Source organism: Pristiophorus japonicus, chromosome 9, assembly GCF_044704955.1.
Source record: "Pristiophorus japonicus isolate sPriJap1 chromosome 9, sPriJap1.hap1, whole genome shotgun sequence".
Taxonomy (NCBI): Eukaryota; Metazoa; Chordata; class Chondrichthyes; family Pristiophoridae; genus Pristiophorus; species Pristiophorus japonicus.
This window is the reverse complement of record NC_091985.1, coordinates 166,926,876-166,949,736: the sequence shown is the minus strand read 5'-3', so window position 1 is coordinate 166,949,736 and position 22,861 is coordinate 166,926,876. Positions and strand designations below refer to the sequence as shown.

At 43.6% G+C, this 22,861-nt stretch overlaps 1 protein-coding gene across 1 annotated transcript in view; it reads right to left on the bottom strand.

Moving 5' to 3' along the window:
* The window catches only part of arhgef33 (Rho guanine nucleotide exchange factor (GEF) 33), a 66,812-nt gene that overhangs the window by 14,644 nt on the left and 29,307 nt on the right, over positions 1-22,861 (bottom strand). Inside the window, exons 8-10 of the mRNA XM_070891036.1 lie at positions 6,271-6,378; positions 5,232-5,318; positions 1,042-1,190 (exon numbers count right to left, since the gene is read on the bottom strand). Of these exons, the coding sequence (XP_070747137.1) occupies positions 1,042-1,190; positions 5,232-5,318; positions 6,271-6,378 (344 nt within the window). The remainder of the gene's footprint in view (positions 1-1,041; positions 1,191-5,231; positions 5,319-6,270; positions 6,379-22,861) is intronic.

Genomic DNA, 22,861 nt, shown 5'->3' with positions numbered 1-22,861 from the left:
CTATTTACTCAACAAACAGTGTCCATTCAAACAGTCTATTTACTCAGCAAACAATGTCTATTCAAACAGTCTATTTACTCAGCAAACAATGTCTATTCAAACAGTCTATTTACTCAGCAAACAGTGTCTATTTACTCAGCAAACAGTGTCCATTCAAACAGTCTATTTACTCAGCAAACAATGTCTATTCAAACAGTCTATTTACTCAGCAAACAGTGTATATTCAAACAGTCTATTTACTCAGCAAACAGTGTCTATTCAAACAGAGTCTATTTACTCAGCAAACAGTGTCTATTCAAACAGAGTCTATTTATTCAGCAAACAGAGTCTATTTGCTCAGCAAACAGTATCTATTTACTCGGCAAACAGTGTCTATTCAAACAGAGTCTCTACAAATTACAGCAAACTGAATTCATGACTGAAACTACAGTAGTTTCCGATAAAGGCAGGATTATTTCTCCAGCTAAATGCAGTGAGTGGATGACAGTTACACAATACAAATGATGTGCGTAAAATCAATCCCAGTCACTGACAACAGTGCGATCTCTAGGCGTGATTGGCGGGGGATTTACCCAATCATCTCCATCCTCGCCGGGACTTGTGGCATCACTATATGCAGCCTAAAATAAAATATCAAAAGGGGTGGTGGTGTCTGGAGGTCCAGTTCCAATGTTTGAAAACAAAGAAGTGAATACAATACTGGTGATGCCATGAGCAGACAGTTGTCAAATTAATGTTTGAAAAGGAACAGATGACTTTATATCCACGAAGCTCTCACCCAATGAAGTTTTCACAGTGTCATGTCCGGGTCTGTTGTAGACTAATTAATGGTGATTGATGGCTGTGATTAGTCAACAATTATCGTTGTATCATGCGATTAGCGGGATGGTAGAAGGTGAACTAGATGGGCCTTGGGCTTTTCTCGTCGAGCAATTCCTATGTTATTACCAAGGTTCAGGTGAGATTGAATTTTAGTCAAGGCTGGTATATGAAATTCATGTTCTGCCGGGACTCTAAGAGTCTACTGCTAGAGTTACTCACCTTTTTAAGTCTTTTCTGTTTTGTTTTAGCAATTGTTCATTATGCTGGAGTAGATGGCTGTATCGAGAAAGAAAGATTTGGAAACGCCGGGTGCATAATGGCAGCAGGTAATAATCAGGATGGTCCAGTTCCGTGTGCTTCAGTATATTCTACAACGCAAACAAAATAATTACAGGAGAAACAACTAAAAAATTTGTAATCTTTATAAAGATTGCTAAATATGGGGAAGATTCTCTCCAATCGTTATACGTTGGCGCCGTTGTAACTGAGGCGGGAGACTTTCCCCAAACAGACTGTCCAGTGAAGTTGTAAACGTGTTCTTTTCGAACACTTACACAGTTTAATTAGAAAGTGCAACCCGATAAAATCTTTCTGATATGTTTAGGATGTCACTAAAACGTGTAAATAACCCTTTGGCTGATTTTGTGCTGTACACAAGCTGTGTGCCACCCAGTTGCAATCAGACCTTGGCTTTTGCTGTTGATGGGAGAAGGCTGAGCACAAGCCTGGCACATCCCCATGTGGAGGGGGTGTAAGTGCAGGCTGCTCTTGTGTGCTGCCTGGCACTCAACTGAAGAGTTGAATTAGCTCAAGTCTGAGAGCCTGCCTGCCTTCTGGGGAATATAACAACTTATATTTGTATAGCGCCTTTCACAACCTCAGGACTTCCCAAAGTGCTTCATTGCCAATTAAGAATTTTTGATGTGCAGTCACTATCGTAATGTGGGAAAATATGGACGGGTGGGAAATAGTCCCTGGCGATTATAGCCGGTGCATTGGTGTCGCCGTGCTTTGCCCACTATACGCGGTGACCAGTGTAACCAACATTTTTAAAGAGTTCTTTACAGACATGAGGCTCGCAGCAGTGGCAGCAGTTCTGGAGGCCACGGGGATGACTAAAGGCGGCGGACTGCACTTCCCGACTGTCTCCCGCAGTTGGAAACAGCTGATTGAAGCTGCCCAGAATCTCCATCAGCTGATTGCACTGTTAAAGGTTAACAACAACCGGGGGCAGTGGCGACTTCGGGCAGCTTCAGTCAGCAAATACATTTAAATGTGAGATCAGGTCAACCTCTGCTATAATGTCTTGGTTCTATTTATGTCTCTGTGGTTCTAACTGGTGCATGTGTATAATGCAAAGTGAGATCTTGACTGGATGCAGCCATAAAAATAAAACCAGCGTTTATAAATTCGGTGAGTGCTGAACTGTGTTAATAAATGAGGGACCTTCATTTTAAACAGCAGTCACCAGCAGAATTGGATCTTGATTTCTCTGACCAGAAATCCAGATTTTCAATCAAGTCTGATTTTTACTGGTGATTTTTGATGACCCAATGCCTCTATGAAACATAGAAACATCGAAAATAGGTGCAGGAGCAGGCCATTCAGCCCTTCGAGCCTGCACCACCATTCAATAAGATCATGGCTGATCATTCCCTCAGTACCCCTTTGCTGCTTTCTCTCCATACCCCTTGATCCCTTTAGCCGTAAAGGCCATATCTAATTCCCTCTTGAATATATCCAATGAACTGGAATCAACAACTCTCTGCGGCAGGGAATTCCACAGGTTAACAACTCTCTAAGTGAAGAAGTTCCTCCTCATCTCAGTCCTAAATGTCCTACCCCTTATCCTAATACTGTGACCCCTGGTTCTGGACTTCCCCAACATCGGAACATTCTTCCCACATCTAACCTGTCCCGTCCCGTCAGAATCTTATACGTTTCTATAGATCCCCTCTCATCCTTCTAAACTCCAGTGTATAAAGGCCCAGTTGATCCAGTCTCTCCTCATTTGTCAGTCCAGCCATCCCTGGAATCAGTCTGGTGAACCTTCGCTGCACTCCCTCAATAGCAAGAACGTCCTTCCTCAGATTAGGAGACCAAAACTGTACACAATATTCCAGGTGAGGCCTCACCAAGGCCCTGTACAAATGCAGTAAGACCTCCCTGCTCCTATACTCAAATCCCCTAGTTATGAAGGTCAACATGCCATTTGCCGCCTTCACCGCCTGCTGTACCTGCATGCCAGCTTTCAATGATTGATGAACCATGACACCCAGGTCTCGTTGCATCTCCCCTTTTCCTAATCTGCCACCATTCAGATAATATTCTGCCTTCGTGTTTTTGCCCCCAAAGTGGATAACCTCACATTTATCCACATTATACTGCATCTGCCATACATTTGCCCACTCACCTAACCTGTCCAAGTCACCCTGCAGCCTCTTAACATCCTCCTCACAGCTCACACCACCACCCAGTTTAGTGTCATCTGCAAACTTGGAGATATTACACTCAATTCCTTCATCCAAATCATTAATGTATAATGTAAAGAGCTGGGGTCCCAGCACTGAGCCCTGCGGCACTCCACTAGTCACTGCCTCCCATTCCGAAAAGAACCGGTTTATCCCGACTCTCTGCTTCCTGACTGCCAACCAATTCTCTATCCATGCCAGTACATTACCCCCAATACCATGTGCTTTGATTTTTCACACCAATCTCTTATGTGGGACCTTGTCAAAAGCCTTTTCAAAGTCCAAATATACCACATCCACTGGTTCTCCCTTGTCCACTCTACTAGTTACATCCTCAAAAAATTCCAGAAGATTTGTCAAGCATGATTTCCCTTTCACAAATCCATGCTGACTTGGACCGATCCTGTCACTGCTTTCCAAATGCGCTGCTATTTCATCCTTAATAATTGATTCCAACATTTTCCCCATGACTGATGTCAGACTAACCAATTACCCGTTTTCTCTCTCCCTCCTTTTTAAAAAAGTGGTGTTACATTAGCTACCCTCCAGTCTATAGGAACTGATCCAGAGTCGATAGACTGTTGGAAAATGATCACCAATGCATCCACTATTTCTAGGGCCACTTCCTTAAGTACTCTGGGATGCAGACTATCAGGCCCCGGGGACTTATCGCCCTTCAATCCCATCAATTTCCCCAACACAATTTCCTGCCTAATAAGGATATCCTTCAGTTCCTCCTTCTCACTAGACCCTTTGTCCCCTAGTACATCCGGAAGGTTATTTGTGTCTTCCTTCGTGAAGACAGAACCAAAGTATTTGTTCAATTGATCTGCCATTTCTTTGTTCCCCATTATTAATTCACCTGAGTCCGACTGCAAGGGACCTACGTTTGTCTTCACTAATCTGTTTCTCTTCACATATCTATAGAAGCTTTTACAGTCAATTTTTATGTTCCCGGCAAGCTTCCTCTCGTGCTCTATTTTCCCCCTCCTAATTAAACTTTTTGTCCTCCTTTGCTGAATTCTAAATTTCTCCCAGTTCTCAGGTTTGCTGCTTTTTCTGGCCAATTTATATGCCTCTTCCTTGGATTTAACACTATCCTTAATTTCCCTTGTTAGCCACGGTTGAGCCACCTTCCCTGTTTTATTTTTACTCCAGACAGGGATGTACAACTGTTGAAGTTCATCCATGTGATCTATAAATGTTTGCCATTGCCAATCCACCGTCAACCCTTTAAGTATCATTTGCCAGTTTATTCTAGCCAATTCGCGCCTCATGCCGTCGAAGTTAGCTTTCCTTAAGTTTAGGACCCTAGTTTCTGAATTAACTTTGTCACTCTCCATCTTAATAAAGAATTCTACCATGTTATGGTCACTCTTCCCCAGGGAGCCTCGCACAACAAGATTGCTAATTCGTCCCTTCTCATTACACATCACCCAGTCTAGGATGGCAAAAGTAACTGCACTGATACATAATGAACGTATGTAGCAATGGTCACATTAATATTGGGCCTCACTAGTAGCCGATTGTTTCTGTGAGTGGACTTCTTGGTTAAGCTCTGGAATTCCCTCCCTAAAACTTTCTGCCTCTCTACCTCTCCCCTTTAAGATGCTCCTTGAAACCTACCTCTTTGACCAAGCTTTTGGTCATTTGTCCTAATATAGCCTTATGTGGCTTGGTGTCAAATACAGCCATCTACTCCAGTATAATGAAGATGACTCTTGACTGTCACTCAAACAGACATTTATCCCACCTCCAATATTTTTAAAACCAATAAACAAAGAGAATTAAAATTAACTTTCTTTATTGACCCAATGAGTTTTCCTCCCGGGTGGCTCACAGCAGTATCCAGGAGATTAATCTCTCATTCCTGGAGACCCCCAGGGCAATCCTGTCGGGTTCCCCGACCTCAGATGGGAGAGTGCTAAGTGATCTTGCCTGCAGAAGCAGAATGTATTCTGGGATACGATGAATAGGCTGAACAAGCAGCGTCAGCAGATCGGGCTTGGCCTCGAAAGGTTTGTCCTGTGGGAAGAGACGGTGATTGTCAAACTGAAACAATGAACATTCACAACCTCTCTGGTGCTCATTAGAAGATAAGAGAAAGAAAGTGAAAAGAAGAGAGAATTAAACAATTGCTCTTCACAATGGAACATACTTTCTTTTTGAATACACAATTTAAAAAAAATTAAAGTTTAAAGCCCCTAAATTCCATAAAAAATTAACATTTTTGAAAAAGATCACTTTTTTTAACAAAAGCTAACTCCTCCCTTATTTTTTGCTCTCCTTTCCTGAAGACACTCTGTTTGGCCAGGAAATGGTTCCATAGGCCTTGACAGACCTCTTGTGCCTCTCCCAACTGGCCACTCTTCAAGTGTGAGCGCGGACAGTAACTTGTCGGCAGGCTGTTCAACTTGAGAGGCATCACAGCCAAGCTTAATCTTTTCCTCGCCTGATGTTTACACAGGAGGAATCAGTCGACATTGATCAGGAAGGGGAATCCTGTTCATTTTCCCCGACCCCCTCACTCGCCTCAGGGTAGAAAGGCTAATTGCTATATTAATTATTAATGATGTCCCAACCGAGATCAACTAACTCAACACAGAAACCTAGTACCTTCCTGGGTGGTATAGCTCAGTTCCACACCAATGAGCTTTCAAGGGAACACAAAAAACCTTCAAAATAAAATCACCTGCACTCCAAATCATTTGAAATCTGATAGAATAATGCCTTTAAAAATAAAATATTAATCCTTTCCTTTCAAATGAACTTGATAAAATTCTGAATAAGAGAAAAGTCTTTTAAAATATCAATATTTTAGTGAATGCAACACAATGTTTTCAGAAACTATCCAGGTGTTTAGGTGTTAGGAATTGCTGTTAAAATTGGACTGATTTTTATGAAATTATTGCTGTGCATTAGCACTTGTATATTTTATATGATCTGATCTTCACAAATGTTGTAAGGTGCTTGTAACCTCATGATGCATTGTAAGTTTGAGCGAATCTCCGCTGCAGATGTTAAGTGTAGAAATGCACTCAGGAAGCTCCTTTAGGTAAATGATGTAATTGTCCAAAAACTTATTCTGTAAGGAAAAGAAACAAGATAAATGTGTAGTTTACCACTAAAGAAATAAAATTGGTTAGCTGTCGAACATGAGTTAATATCATAGAATGGATAGGCTGATGTTTTTATTAAAATTGACTTTTTCTCTTCATTCATAACTGTCAGTCAGCTGCAAGTGTTTGTCTTGAATAGGTGCTCATCACCGGGAACAGGGACGCTGAGTCATTACTTGTAACTTGGGTGGGGCTGCTGTAGTATGAAAGTAAACCGGTCTGCAGAGCACAGAGCAGGATTAAATGGAGTGTTTTATTTGGCAATTTGGAAAGTGTGGGAATTCAGAGAAAAGGGGGAAGGACCTAATTGGAGGCGGTATCAGTGGCGGAACCTTTGATGATTTCCAGAAAAAACAAGGAGTGACATCACACGACAGCAGGTAGGTGATTGGTTGGTAAGTATTAAGGTTTTTTTTTCTCTCTTTTCTCTCTAACCTAGAACAGTAGTTTAAACTAGGTCCAGGAAACTATAAAGTATTGGATTAAATATATAGCATAACTAGTTAAACTAATTAATATAACTATAAATAATCATTGAATAAAGACTTTAATTGAATAAATAAAGTAAGGCTAGGCTAAGATATGGCAGAGCAGGTCATGTGTCTGGCCTGCGGTATGTGGGAGTTTTTGGACAGAGAGACTGTCCCGAGCGAACATGTCTGCAGGAGATGTCTCCATCCCGAATATCTCCGGCTCAGAGTCATTCAGCTGGAGTGTGAGTTGGAGACACTCTGACACACAAGGGAGGGGGAGGAATTTTTGGACAGTTTTATCCAGAATACAGTTACACCCCAGAGGAAAGCACAGTTTCAGGAAAGGGAGGGTTTGAGTGTTAGAGAGCCAGGTAGTGGGGATTTAGGAGAGGTTGAGAAGGAGGTTCTGCAGACACTGGTCCTGTCTGACAGGTACGATTTACTCAATGTATGATGCGAGGACAAGGAGAAAGACTGCAGGGACGACAGCGATAATGCACCATGGCTCAGAAGACTATCCAAGAGAGGGGGCGGGGGGATTAGAGCAGAATAGTAATGTGGTAGCGATGGGGGACTCTATAATTAAGGGGATAGATAGCATCCTCTGCAGCCAAGAACGAGAATCCCGAAGGGTGTGTTGCCTACCCAGTGCCTGGGTAAGGAATATCTCAAGACGGCTGAAGAGGAACTTGGAAAGGGAGAGGGTAAATCCAGTTGTCGTGGTCCGTGTTGGAACAAACGACAGAGGTTGGATCAGGGAGGAAGTCCTGCTGAGAGAGCATCAGGAGTTAGGCTCTAAATTATAAAGCAAGACCTCAAGGGTAATAATCTCAGGATTACTGCCCGAGACAGGTGCAAATTGGCATAGAAACAGACAGATCAGGAGAATTAACATGTGGCTAAAGGGCTGGTGTGGGAAGGAGGGGTTCCTTGTCATGGGGCACTGGCACCAGTTCTGGGACAGGAAGGAGCTGTACCGATGGGACGGGCTCCATCTCAACCGGGATGGGACCCATGTCCTAGTGGAAAGGGTAAATAGGAAGAGGGCAAAGGCTTTAAACTAGTAAGATAGGGGGAGGGATCTACAAGAAATGTAACCAGCCTAAAATATAAACAAAACAGGAAAAGAGAGCACAGGAAAGAATAAAGTAAGGTAGGACATTGATGGCAAGGGAATAAATAGAGTTATTGAATGGGAGGCTAAAAAGATGGTTAAATATAAAGTGAGAGGAAATCCTACTAAAATGAGTTAAACTGTCTGTACAGCAATGCACAGTGTCCATAATAAAACAGGGGAGCTGCAGGCAATCATGCATTGCGAAGAACCAGACATAGTAGGGGTTACTGAGATGTGCCTACAGAAAAATTAGGACTGGGAATTAAACATTGCAGGACATAACATATTGAAAAAAGTTAGAGGGGGAAAAAGGAGAGGTAGGGTAGCTATACTTATTAGGGATAAAATAATGGCAGGAGAAAAAAGTGATGCAGCTATCAGCAAGACAAAAATGGAATCCATATGGATAGAGATAAAAGATAATAAAGGATCACTCACACTACATATGTGGGAAGTGCATCCACCTGCAGCACCTGACAGACCGCACTGTGGCTCTGGAGCTACGGGTGGATTTACTCTGGAGCATCCACAGTGCTGAGGATGACGTGAATAGCACGTTTAGCGAGTTGGTCTTACCGCAGGTAAAGGGTACACAGCCAGATAGGGAATGAATGACCAACAGGAAGAGCAGTGCAAGGAAGGTAGTGCAGGGATCCCCTGCGGTCATCCCCCTGCAAAACAGATACACCGCTTTGGGTACTGTTGAGGGGGATGACTCATCAGGGGAGAGCAGCAGCAGCCAAGTTCATGGCACCGTGGGTGGCTCTGCTGCACAGGAGGGCAGGAAAAAGAGTGGGAGAGCTATAGTGGTAGGGGATTCGATTGTAAGGGGAATAGATAGGCGTTTCTGCGGCCGCAACCGAGATTCCAGGATGTTATGTTGCCTCCCTGGTGCAAGGGTCAAGGATGTCTCGGAGTTGGTGCAGGACATTCTGAAAAGGGAGGGTGAACAGCCAGTTGTCGTGGTGCACATTGGTACCAACAATATAGGTAAAAAAATGGGATGAGGTCCTACGAGACGAATTTAGGGAGCTAGGAGCTAAATTAAAAAGTAGGACCTCAAAAGTAGAAATCTCAGGATCGCTACCAGTGCCACATGCTAGTCAGAGTAGGAATCGCAGGATAGCTCAGATGAGAGTCGGTGAGAAGCGGGAGTTTCGGCGGCAGCATTGGTGAGGCCTACTAAAGGCCATTGCTTGAGCAGCTGCAGCAGGGACAGAAGGCAAAAAAGAAGTAGAAAGAAATCGAAAGGTGACGTCACAGCCAAAGGAGTAAGTGATTGGCTGGTGATTGGTAAGTAGCTTTTCTTTTTCTTTTCTATTTCAGTAAGTAACCTTTAGTATTGTAGTTGCCAAATTAAGTTAATTTAGGGGTTAAGTCATGGCAGGAGAGCTTGGACACGTGTTATGCTCCTCCTGTACCATGTGGAAAATTAGGGATGCCTCCGGTGTCCCTGACAACTACGTGTGCGGGAAATGTATCCGCCTCCAGCTCCTGACGGACCGCATTGCGGCACTGGAGCTACGAGTGGATTCACTCTAGAGCATCCGCGATGCTGAGAATTACGTGAGTAGCACATTTAGTAAGTTGGTCTTACCGCAGGTAAAGGGTACACAGCCAGATAGGGAATGGAAGACCAACAGGAAGAGCAGTGCAAGGAAGGTAGTGCAGGGATTCCCTGCGGTCATCCTCCTGCAAAACAGATACAACGCTTTGGGTACTGTTGAGGGGGATGACTCATCAGGGGAGGGCAGCAGCAGCCAAGTTCATGGCACCGAGGGTGGCTCTGCTGCACAGGAGGGCAGGAAAAAGAGTGGGAGAGCAATAGTGATAGGGGATTCGATTGTAAGGGGAATAGATAGGCGTTTCTGCGGCCGCAACTGAGACTCCAGGGTGCTATGTTGCCTCCCTGGTGCAAGGGTCAAGGATGCCTCGGAGCGGGTGCAGGACATTCTGAAAAGAGAGGGTGAACAGCCAGTTGTCGTGGTGCATATAGATGCCAATGACATAGGTGAAAAACAGGATGAGGTCCTATAAGCTGAATTTAGGGAGCTAGGAGTTAAATTAAAAAGTAGGACCTCAAAAGTAGCAATCTCAGGATTGCTACCAGTGCCACATGCTAGTCAGAGTAGGAATCGCAGGATAGCTCAGATGAATACGTGGCTTGAGCAGTGGTGCAGAGAGGAGGGATTCAAATTCCTGGGGTATTGGAACCGGTTCTGGGGGAGGTGGGACCAGTACAAACTGGACAGTCTGCACCTGGGCAGGACCGGAACCAATGTCCTAGGGGGAGTGTTTGCTAGTGCTGTTGGGGAGGAGTTAAACTAATATGGCAGGGGGATGGGAACCTCTGCAGGGAGACAGAGGGAAACAAAATGGAGACAGAAGCAAAAGACAGAAAGGAGAAGAGTAAAAGTGGAGGCAAAAAACAAAAAGGGCCACTTTACAGCAAAATTCTAAAGGGTCAAAGTGTGTTAAAAAGGCAAGCCTGAAGGCTCTGTGCCTCAATACGAGGATTATTCGGAATAAGGTGGACGAATTAACTGCGCAGATAGCAGTTAACGGATACGATGTGGTTGGCATCACGGAGACATGACTCCAGGGTGACCAAGGCTGGGAACTCAACATCCAATGGTATTCAACATTTAGGAAGGATAGACAGAAAGGAAAAGGGGGCGGGGTGACGTTGATGGTTAAAGAGGAAATTAATGCAATTGTAAGGAAAGACATTAGCTTGGATGATGTGGAATCGGTATGGGTGGAGCTACGGAATACCAAAGGGCAGAAAACGCTAGTGGGAGTTGTGTACAGACCTCCAAACAGTAGTAGTGATATTGGGGAGGGCATCAAACAGGAAATTAGGGGTGCATGCAATAAAGGTGCAGCAGTTATCATGGGTGACTTTAATATGCATATAGATTGGGCTAACCAAACTGGAAGCAATACGGTGGGGGAGGATTTCCTGGAGTGCATAAGGGATGGTTTTCTAGACCAATATGTCGAGGAACCAACTAGGGGGGCAGGCCATCTTAGACTGGATGTTGTGTAATGAGAGAGGATTAATTAGCAATCTCGTTGTGCGAGGCCCCTTGGGGAAGAGTGACCATAATATGGTGGAATTCTACATTAGGGTGGAGAATGAAACAGTTCATTAAGAGACCATGGCCCAGAACTTAAAGAAGGGTAATTTTGAAGGTATGAGGCATAAATTGGCTAGGATAGATTGGCGAATGATACTTAAGGGGTTGATAGTGGATGGGCAATGGCAGACATTTAGAGACCACATGGATGAACAACAACAATTGTACATTCCTGTCTGGCGTAAAAAAAAAAAGGGAAGGTGGGTCAACCGTGGCTATCAAGGGAAATCAGGGATAGTATTAAAGCCAAGGAAGTGGCATACAAATTGGCCAGAAATAGCAGTGAACCTGGGGACTGGGAGAAATGTAGAACTCCGCAGAGGAGGACAAAGGGTTTGATTAGGGCAGGGAAAATGGAGCACGAGAGGAAGTTTGCAGGGAACATTAAAATGGACTGCAAAAGCTTCTATAGATATGTAAAGAGAAAAAGGTTAATAAAGACAAACGTAGGTCCCCTGCAGTCAGAATCAGGGGAAGTTATAACGGGGAACAAAGAAATGGCAGACCAATTGAGCAAGTACTTTGGTTCGGTATTCACTAAGGAGGACACAAACAACCTTCCGGATATAAAAGGGGTCAGAGGGTCTCGTAAGGAGGAGGAACTGAGGGAAATCCTTATTAGTCGGGAAATTGTGTTGGGGAAATTGATGGGATTGAAGGCCGATAAATCCCCAGGGCCTGATAGTCTGCATCCCAGAGTACTTAAGGAGGTGGCCTTGGAAATAGCGGATGCATTGACAGTTATTTTCCAACATTCCATAGACTCTGGATCAGTTCCTATGGAGTGGAGGGTAGCCAATGTAACCCCACTTTTTAAAAAAGGAGGGAGAGAGAAAACAGGGAATTATAGACCGGTCAGCCTGACATCGGTAGTGGGTAAAATGATGGAATCAATTATTAAGGATGTCATAGCAGCGCATTTGGAAAGAGGTGACATGATAGGTCCAAGTCAGCATGGATTTGTGAAAGGGAAATCATGCTTGACAAATCTTCTGGAATTTTTTGAGGATGTTTCCAGTAGAGTGGACAAGGGAGAACCAGTTGATGTGATATATTTGGACTTTCAGAAGACTTTCGACAAGGTCCCACACAAGAGATTAATGTGCAAAGTTAAAGCACATGGGATTGAGGGTAGTGTGCTGACGTGGATTGAGAACTGGTTGTCAGACAGGAAGCAAAGAGTAGGAGTAAATGGGGACTTTTCAGAATGGCAGGCAGTGACTAGTGGGGTACCGCAATGTTCTGTGCTGGGGCCCCAGCTGTTTACGTTGTACATTAATGATTTAGACGAGGGGATTAAATGTAGTATCTCCAAATTTGCGGATGACACTAAGTTGGGTGGCAGTGTGAGCTGCAAGGAGGATGCTATGAGGCTGCAGAGTGACTTGGATAGGTTAGGTGAGTGGGCAAATGCATGGCAGATGAAGTATAATGTGGATAAATGTGAGGTTATCCACTTTGATGGTAAAAACAGAGAGACAGACTATTATCTGAATGGTGACAGATTAGGAAAAGTGGAGGTGCAACGAGACCTGGGTGTCATGGTACATCAGTCATTGAAGGTTGGCATGCAGGTACAGCAGGCGGTTAAGAAAGCAAATGGCATGTTGGCCTTCATAGCGAGGGGATTTGAGTACAGGGGCAGGGAGGTGTTACTACAGTTGTACAGGGCCTTGATGAGGCCACACCTGGAGTATTGTGTTCAGTTTTGGTCTCCTAACTTGAGAAAGGACATTCTTGCTATTGAGGGAGTGCAGCGGAAGTTCATCAGATTGATTCCCGGGATGGCGGGACTGACAAATCAAGAAAGACTGGATCCAACTGGGTTTGTATTCACTGGAGTTCAGAAGAATGAGAGGGGACCTCATAGAAACATTTAAAATTCTGACGGGTTTAGACAGGTTAGATGCAGGAAGAATGTTCCCAATGATGGGGAAGTCCAGAACCAGGGGCCACAGTCTAAGGATAATGTGTAAGCCATTTAGGACCAAGATGAGGAGAAACTTCTTCACCCAGAGAGTGGTGAACCTGTGGAATTCGCTACCACAGAAAGTTGTTGAGGCCAATTCACTAAATATATTCAAAAAGGAGTTAGATATAGTCCTTACTACTAGGGGGATCAAGAGGTACGGCGAGAAAGCAGGAATGGGGTACTGAAGTTGCATATTCAGCCATGAACTTATTAAATAGTGGTGCAGGCTCGAAGGGCCGAATGGCCTATTCCTGCACCTATTTTCTATGTTTCTACGAACAGTGGTGCAGAAGGGAGGGAGTCAAATTCCTGAGAAATTGGAACCGGTTCTGGGGGAGGTGGGACCAGTACAAACCAGACGGTCTGCACCTGGGCAGGACCAGAACCAATGTCCTCGGGGGAGTGGTTGCTCGTGCTGTTGGAGAGGAGTTAAACTAATATGGCAGGGGGATGGGAATCTATGCAGGGAGACAGAGGGAAATAAAATGGAGGCAGAAGCAAATGAGAAAAAGGAGAATAGTAAAAGTGGAGGGCAGAGAAACCCAAGGCAAAAAACAGCAGAATGCTAAAGGTCAAAGTGTGTTAAAAAGTCAAGCCTAAAGGCTCTGTGCCTCAATGCGAGGAGTATTCGGAATAAGGTGGACGAATTAACTGCGCAGATAGCAGTTAACGAGTATGATGTGATTGGCATCACGGAGACATGGCTCCAGGGTGACCAAGGCTGGGAACTCAACATCCAAGGGTATTCAGCATTTAGGAAAGATAGACAGAAAGGAAAAGGAGGCGGGGTGGCGTTGCTGGTTAAAGAAGAAATTAATGCAATAGTAAGGAAGGAATTAGCTTGGATGATGTGGAATCAGTATGGGTGGAGCTACGGAATACCAAAGGGCAGAAAACACTAGTGGGAGTTGTGTGCAGGCCACCACATAGTAGTAGTAAGGTTGGGGACAGCATCAAACAACAAAAAGGGATGTGTGCAATAAAGGTACAGCAGTAATCATGGGTGACTTTAATCTACATATTGATTGGGCTAACCTAACTGGTAGCAATGCGGTGGAGGAGGATTTCCTGGATGGATTTGTGGACCAATATGTCGAGGTACCAACCAGAGAGCTGGCCATCCTAGACTGGGTGATGTGTAATGAGAAGGGACTAATTAGCAATATTGTTGTGCGAGGCCCCTTGGGGAATAGTGACCATAATATGGTAGAATTCTTTATTAAGATGGAGAGTGACAAAGTCAATTCAGAAACTAGGGTCCAGAATTTAAGGAAAGGTATCTTTGATGGTATGAGGCGCGAATTGGCTCGATTAGATTGGCAAATTATACTTAAAGGGTTGACGGTGGATAGCAATGGCAAACCTTTAAAGATCTTCAACAATTGTACATCCCTGTCTGGAGTAAAAATAAAACGGGGAAGGTGGCTCAACCATGGCTAACAATGGAAATTAAGGATAGTGTTAAATCCAAGGAAGAGGCATATAAATTTGCCAGAAAAAGTAGCAAACCGGAGGATTGGGAGAAATTTAGAATTCAGCAGAGGAGGGCAAAGGGTTTAATTAAGAGGGGGAAAATAGAGTACGAGAGGAAGCTTGCCGGAAACATAAAAAATGACTGCAAAAGCTTCTATAAGTATGTGAAGAGAAAAAGATTAGTGAAGACAAACGTAGGTCCATTGCAGTCGGATTTGGGCGAATTTATAATGGGGAACAAAGAAATGGCAGACCAATTGAACAAGTACTTTGGTTCTGTCTTCACAAAGGAAGACACAAATAACCTTCCCGATGTACTAGGGGTCCGAAGGACTAGTGAGAAGGAGGAATTGAAGGATATCCTTATTAGGCGGGAAATTGTGTTAAGGAAATTGACGGGGTTGAAGGCCGATAAATCCCCAGGGCCTGACAGTCTACATCCCAGAGTACTTAAGGAAGTGGCCCCAGAAATAGTGGATGCATTGGTGATCATTTTCCAACAGTCTATCGACTCTGGATCAGTTCCTATGGACTGGATGGTTGCTAGTGTAACACCACTTTTTTAAAAAGGAGGGAGAGAGAAAACGGGTAATTATAGACCAGTTAGCCTGACATCGGTGGTGGGGAAAATGTTGAAATCAATCATTAAAGATGAAATAGCAGCGCATTTGGAGAGTAGTGATAGGATCGATCCAAGTCAGCATGGATTTATGAAAGGGAAATCATGCTTGACGAATCTTCTGGAATTTTTTGAGGATCAAAGCACATGGTATTGGGGGTAATGTACTGACGTGGATAGAGAACTGGTTGGCAGATAGGAAGCAGAGAGTCGGGATTAACGGGTCCTTTTCAGAATGGCAGGCAGTGACTAGTGGAGTGCCGCAGGGCTCAGTGCTGGGACCCCAGCTCTTTACAATATATATTAATGATTTAAATGATGGAATTGAGTGGAATATCTCCAAGTTTTCAGATGACACTAAACTGGGTGGCGGTGTGAGCTGTGAGGAGGACACTAAGAGGCTGCAGGGTGACATGGACAGATTAGGCGAGTGGGCAAATACATGGCAGATGCAGTATAATGTGGATAAATGTGAGGTTATCCACTTTAGGGGCAAAAACACGAAGGCAGAATATTATCTGAATGGCGGAAAGTTAGGAAAAGGGGAGGTGCAGCGAGACCTGGGTGTCATGGTTCATCAGTCATTGAAAGTGGGCATGCAGGTACAGCAGGCGGTGAAGAAAACAAATGGTATGTTGGCCTTCATAGCAAGGGGATTTGAGTATAGGAGCAGGGAAGTCTTGCTGCAGTTGTACAGGGCCTTGGTGAGGTCCCACCTGGAATATTCTGTTCAGTTTTGGTCTCCTAATCTTAGGAAGGACGTTCTGGCTATTGAGGGAGTGCAGCGAAGGTTCACCAGACTGATTCAAGGGATGGCTGGAATGACATATGAGAAGATACTGGATCAACTGGGCCTTTATTCACTGGAGTTTAGAAGGATGAGAGGGGATCTCATAGAAACATATAAGATTCTGTCTGGACTAGACAGGCTAGATGTGGGGAGAATGTTCCCGATGTTGGGGAAGTCAAGAACCAAGGGACACAGTCTTAGGATAAGGGGCAGGCCGTTTAGGACTGAGATGAGGAGAAACTTCTTCACTCAGAGTTGTTAACCTGTGGAATTCCCTGCCGCAGAGAGTTGTTGATGCTAGTTCATTGGATATATTCAAGAGGAAGTTAGATATGGCTCTTACAGTTAAGGGAATCAAGGGGCATGGAGAGAAAGCAGGAACTGGATACTGAAGAAATGATCAGCCATGATCTTATCGAATGGCGGTGCAGGCTCGAAGGGCCGAATGGCCTACTCCTGCACCTACTTTCTATGTTTCTATGTTTCTAGAGAACTGGCCATCATGGACTGGGTGTTGTGTAATGAGAAGGGACTAATTAGCAATCTTGTTGTGCGAGGTCCCTTGGGGAAGAGTGATCATAATATGGTAGAATTCTTTATTAAGATGGAGAGTGACACAGTTAATTCAGAGACTAGGGTCCTGAACTTAAGGAAAGGTAACTTCGACGATATGAGGCGTTAATTGGCTAGAATAGATTGGCAAATGATACTTAAAGGGATGATGGTGGATAGGCAATGGCAAACATTTAAAGATCACATGGATGAACTTCAACAATTGTACATCCCTGTCTGGAGTGAAAATAAAACGGGGAAGGTGGCTCAACCGTGGCTAACAAGGGAAATTAAGGATAGTGTTAAATCCAAGGAAGAGGCATATAAATTGGCCAGAAAAAGCAGCAAACCTGAGGACTGGGAGAAATTTAGAATTCAGCAGAGGAGGATTAAGGGTTTAATTAAGAGGGGGGAAATAGAGTATGAGAGGAAGCTTGCCGGGAACATAAAAACTGACTGAAAAAGCTTCTATAGATATGTGAAGAGAAAAAGATTAGTGAAGACAAACGTAAGTCTCTTGCAGTCAGATTCAGGTGAATTTATAATGGGAAACAAAGAAATGGCAGACCAATTGAACAAATACTTTGGTTCTGTCTTCACGAAGGAGGACACAAATAACCTTCCGGAGGCACAAGGGGACTGAGGGTCCAGTGAGAAGGAGGAACTAAAGGATATCTTTATTAGGCGGGAAATTATGTTACGGAATTCCCTGGGGCCTGATTGTCTGCATCCCAGAGTACTTAAGGAAGTGGCCCTAGAAATAGTGGATGCATTGGTGATCATTTTCCAACAGTCTATCGACTCTGGATCAGTTCCTATGGACTGCAGGGTAGCTAATGGAACACCACTTTTTAAAAAAGGAGGGAAGAGAGAAAACGGGTAATTATAGACCGGTTAGCCTGATATCAGTCGTGGGTAAAATGTTGGAATCAATCATTAAGGATGAAATAGCAGCGCATTTGGAAAGCAGTGACAGGATCGGTCCAAGTCAGCATGGATTTATGAAAGGGAAATCATGCTTGACAAATCTTCTGGAATTTTTTGAGGATGTAACTAGCAGAGTGGACAAGGGAGAACCAGTGGATGTGGTGTATTTGGACTTTCAAAAGGCTTTTGACAAGGTCCCACACAAGAGATTGGTGTGCAAAATCAAAGCACATGGTATTGGGGGTAATGTAGTGACGTGGATAGAGAACTAGTTGGCAGACAGGAAGCAGAGAGTCGGGATAAATGGGTCCTTTTCAGAATGTCAGGCAGTGAATAGCGGAGTGCCGCAGGGCTCAGTGCTGGGACCCCAGCTCTTTACAATATACATTAATGATTTAGATGAAGGAATTGAGTGTAAATATCTCCAAGTTTGCAGATGACACTAAACTGGGTGGAGGTGTGAGTTGTGAGGAGGACGCTAAGAGACTGCAGGGTGACTTGGACAGGTTAGGTGAGTGGGCAAATGCATGGCAGATGCAGTATAATGTGGATAAATGTGAGGTTATCCAATTTGGGGGAAAAACACGAAGGCAGAATATTATCTGAATGGTGGCAGATTAGGAAAAGGGGAGGTGCAACGAGACCTGGGTGTCATGGTTCATCAGTCATTGAAAGTTGGCATGCAGGTACAGCAGGCAGTGAAGAACGCAAATGGTATGTTGGCCTTCATAGCTAGGGGATTTGAGTATAGGAGCAGGACGGTCTTACTCCTTAATGAGGCCTCACCTGGAATATTGTGTTCAGTTTTGGTCTCCTAATCTGAGGAAGGACCTTCTTGCTATTGAGGGAGTGCAGCGAAGGTTCACCAGACTGATTCCCGGGATGGCGGGATTGACACATGAGGAGAGACTGGATCGACTGGGCCTTTATACACTTGAGTTTAGAAGGATGAGAGGGGATCTCATAGAAACATATAAAATTCTGATGGGACTGGACAGGTTCGATGCGGGAAGAATGTTCCCGATGTTGCGGAAGTCGAGAACCAGGGGTCACAGTCTAAGGATAAGGGGTAGGCCATTTAGGACTGAGATGAGGAGAAACTTCTTCACTCAGAGAGTTGTTAACCTGTGGAATTCCCTACTGCAGAGAGTTGTTGATGCCAGTTCATTGGATATATTCAAGAGGGAGTTAGATATAGCCGTTATGGCTAAAGGGACCAAGGGGTATGGAGAGAAAGCAGAAAAGGGGTACTGAAGGAATGGTCAGCCATGATCTTATTGAATGGTGGTGCAGGCTCGAAGGGCCAAATGGCCTAATCCTGCACCTATTTTCTATGTTTCTATATATAGTCTACAGACCACTTAATCGTGGAAGGGAGTTGGAGGAATAAATATGCAGACACATTAGGGAAATGAGTAAAAAACATAGAATAATAATCATGGGGGATTTCAACTACCCCGATATTAATTGGACAGAAGAGGTTGGTAAAGGGGATAAGGGAATGGAGTTCCCACAATGTGTACAGGACTCCTTTCTAACCCAATATGTAAAAAGCCCAACAAGGGAAAATTCGCTATTGGAACTACTAATGGGGAATGAACTAGAGCAGTTAGGAGAAGTAAAAGTAGGGGAACATCTAGGTAATAGTGACCATAATATAATACGCTTTCAGATGACAACCTAAAAGGACATAATTATGATGAAAACCAGGGTAATAGATTAAAGAAAAGTTGATTTTAAGGGGCTGAGAATAGAACTTGGAAAAATAAAATGGGCAACAATATTGGCAAAAAACAATGTATAACAGCAATGGGAAACATTTAAAATGAAGTTCAACAGAGTGCAGGAACAATATATTCTGCTAAAAGGAAAGAACAAACTAAACACTAATGAGACTCTAAGATTAATAAAGGCATAAGGGAACAATTGAGGATCAGGAAAGAGGCATCCATTAAATACATAGATAGCAGGGGAGTGCATGATAAGGGAGAGTACAAAAAGATTAGGAGAGAAGTTAAAAAAAAACCTTAGGAAGGCAAAGAGGAACTATGAAATTAAATTATCAAGGAACATGAAACAAAACAGAAAAATATTTTACAGACACATCAATAAAAAAAGGAAGGAAGGTTGCGTTGGGAATAGGGCCATTAAGGGATAGACAGGATAATACCACGGGAGAGAAGACAGAATATTAAATAATTATTTTGCTTTAGTATTTACCAGGGAGATAGAACAGGTGAACATGACATTGGATGATTGGATTAGCAATGAGGTAAATGCACTTAAAATAAAAAGAGGGGCTATATTAAATAAACTAATCAAACTCAAAGAGGATAAAACCTCTGGTCCGGATGGATTGCATCCATGCATTTTAAAATAATCTAGGAAAGAGATAGCAGAGGCATTACTACACATATTTAATAATTCATTAGAAAAAGGTGTAGTGCCAGAGGACTGGCTGATAGATAACATAATACCTAATGTAAGACCAGTTAGCTTAACATCGGTGATAGGAAAAATAATGGCATTCCTACTGAAGGAGAAAATAGAACATCTAAAATATAATTATGAATATCGGCATGGATTTCAAAAGGGAAAGTCTTGTTTGACCATAAGAACATAAGAACATAAGAATTAGGAACAGGAGTAGGCCATCTAGCCCCTTGAGCCTGCTCCGCCATTCAACAAGATCATGGATGATCTAGCCATGGACTCAGCTCCACTTACCCGCCCGCTCCCCATAATCATTAATTCCCTTATTGGTTAAAAATCTATCTGTCTGTGATTTGAATACATTCAATGAGCTAGCCTCAACTGCTTCCCTGGGCAGAGAATTCCACAGATTCACAACCCTCTGGGAGAAGAAATTCCTTCTCAACTCGGTTTTAAATTGGCTCCTCCGTATTTTGAGGCTGTGCCCCCTAGTTCTAGTCTCCCCTACCAGTGGAAACAACCTCTCTGCCTCTATCTTGTCTATCCCTTTCATTATTTTAAATGTTTCTATAAGATCACCCCTCATCCTTCTGAACTCCAACGAGTAAAGACCCAGTCTACTCAATCTATCATTATAAAGGAACCTAGGGGGCTAGGGGGCACAGCCTCAAAATACGGGGGAGCCAATTTAAAACCGAGTTGAGAAGGAATTTCTTCTCCCAGAGGGTTGTGAATCTGTGGAATTCTCAGTGAATTCTTTGAAGAGGTAACAGAGAGAGTAGACAAGGGTAATGCTGTAGATGTAATTTATCTAGATTTTCAAAAGGCCTTCGATAAGGTACCACATAATAGACTGATGAACAAGGTCAGAGAATTCGGAGTCAGGGGACAAGTAGCAGAATGGATAGCTAGCTGGCTTCAAGACCAGAAAGCAGACAGTAGGAGTAATGGGTAGATATTAACAGTGGCAGGTGGGTTGTGGTGTTCCACAAGAATCAGTGCAGGGACCACTGTTGTTCATAATTCATATTAACGATTTAGACTTTGGAATCAAAAACACAATTTTTAAATTTGCGGATGACACCAAATTTGGGGGGGGTGGGTGGGGGGAGTCAATACTGAGGAGGACTGATACAAATTACAGGAGGACATTAATAAACTTTCAGAATTGGCATATCATTGGCAAATGAAGTTCAACACAGATAAATGTGAGGTATTACAACTCTTTTGGGGGGGGAATAAAATAAACATTAGATCAAGTGCCCCCCGATCTGGGGGACACTCCAGACACTTAACTGCCCCTTTTTCTAATAAATGTTCTTTTTTGTTTTTTTGTGTTTGTGAGATATTACATCTTGGTGTGAAGAATAGGGAGGTCACTAATTACTTGGAGGGCTCGAGTCTGGGTGGGGTAGAGGAACAAAGGGATCCCAGAGTACAAATACACAAATTGCTAAAGGTTGCAACACAGGTTAGCAAGGCCGTAAAAAAAAGCAAACCAAGCACTCGGATTTATTTCTAGAGGGGTAGAATTGAAAAGTAAGGAAGTTATGCTAAACCTGTATTGCACCTTGGTTAGACCACACAGAGTACTACATACAGTTCTGGTCGCCATATTATAAAAAGGATATAGAGGTACTGGAGAAGGTGCAGAGAAGATTTACAAGGATGCTATCAGAGATGCGAGGGTATACATATCAGGAAAGGATGAACAGGCTGGGCAGTTCCCCGAGCAGACTGTCGAACTCATTTGGCAGAATGTCTCATCGCCAGAGCTTTAGCACAAGCACCAAGACATAACTTGGTTGGCGGTGAGAAGGGCCCTACCTGTCAGATCCTTCATGCACAGCCGGGGTTTCAGAGACACGGCACTCTGCCCCCGATTTGGCTGTGGTGCGGACGAGACTGTCATCCATCTCCTTTGGGATTGCCCCTTTGCAAGGGAGGTCTGGTTGCTGTCGAGGTTCATCCCAAGCAGCTCTGTAACACAGGACTCTGTGCTCTGCGGACTGTTCCCAGGGACACACACCAAGACAGACATCATCTGCTGCTGGAGAGCCATCAACTCGATGAAAGACACATTTTGATCTTCCCGAAACTTGCTGGTCTTCCAGAGCAAGGAGATGTCCATGGCCGAGTGTTGCAGACTGGCGCAATACAAGGTTCAGCAGTATGTGCTGAGGGACGCACTAAAGATTGGTGCAGTCGCCGCAAAGGCACGATGGGGAAGAGCCACAGTTTAAGGCCCTTCCGTCACGGTAAACCCAGGGATTGGAATCGGACCCCCCTCAGGCTGTACTTGTTAATCTGCTTGTATACATAGAGCACCATGTACTGAAAAACACCTGTGTTGTGCCATGTATAATGAAAGTCTCTGCACCGTTTAGTAATTTGTAAAGAAAAGTAAATGTATCCCCATCCATTCCATGTACTGCTTTCATCTGCATAGTGCTACATGTAACGTGATTGGTGATCGGTATTGAAATGTATCCTGGAGTGTAATGTAAACCTGTTCTTATCTGCTCCATGTAATACGCTTATTTGCACAGTATTATATGTAATGTGATTTACAGATTGATCTAAACTGTACCTTGAAATGAAATGCCGCTAGTGCATTGTATGAAACTGCTGTCAGCATCCAAACAAATTGTATGGAATTGCTGACCGCAAGGTGCTGAACTATTTTCCAATGTATTGTGAAAAATTTATATGAATAAAGTATATTTTTGGAAAAAAAAATGAACAGGCTGGGTCTCTTTTCTCTTGAAAAAAGACTGAGGGGTGACCTAATAGCGTTCTTTAAAATTCTGAAAGGTTTTGATAGAGTGGATACAGAGAATGTTTCCACTTGCGGAGAAAGCATATATAAGATAGTCACCAAGAAATCCAATAGGGAATTCAGAAGAAACTTCTTTACCCAAAGAGTGGTGAGAATGTGGAACTCGTTACCACA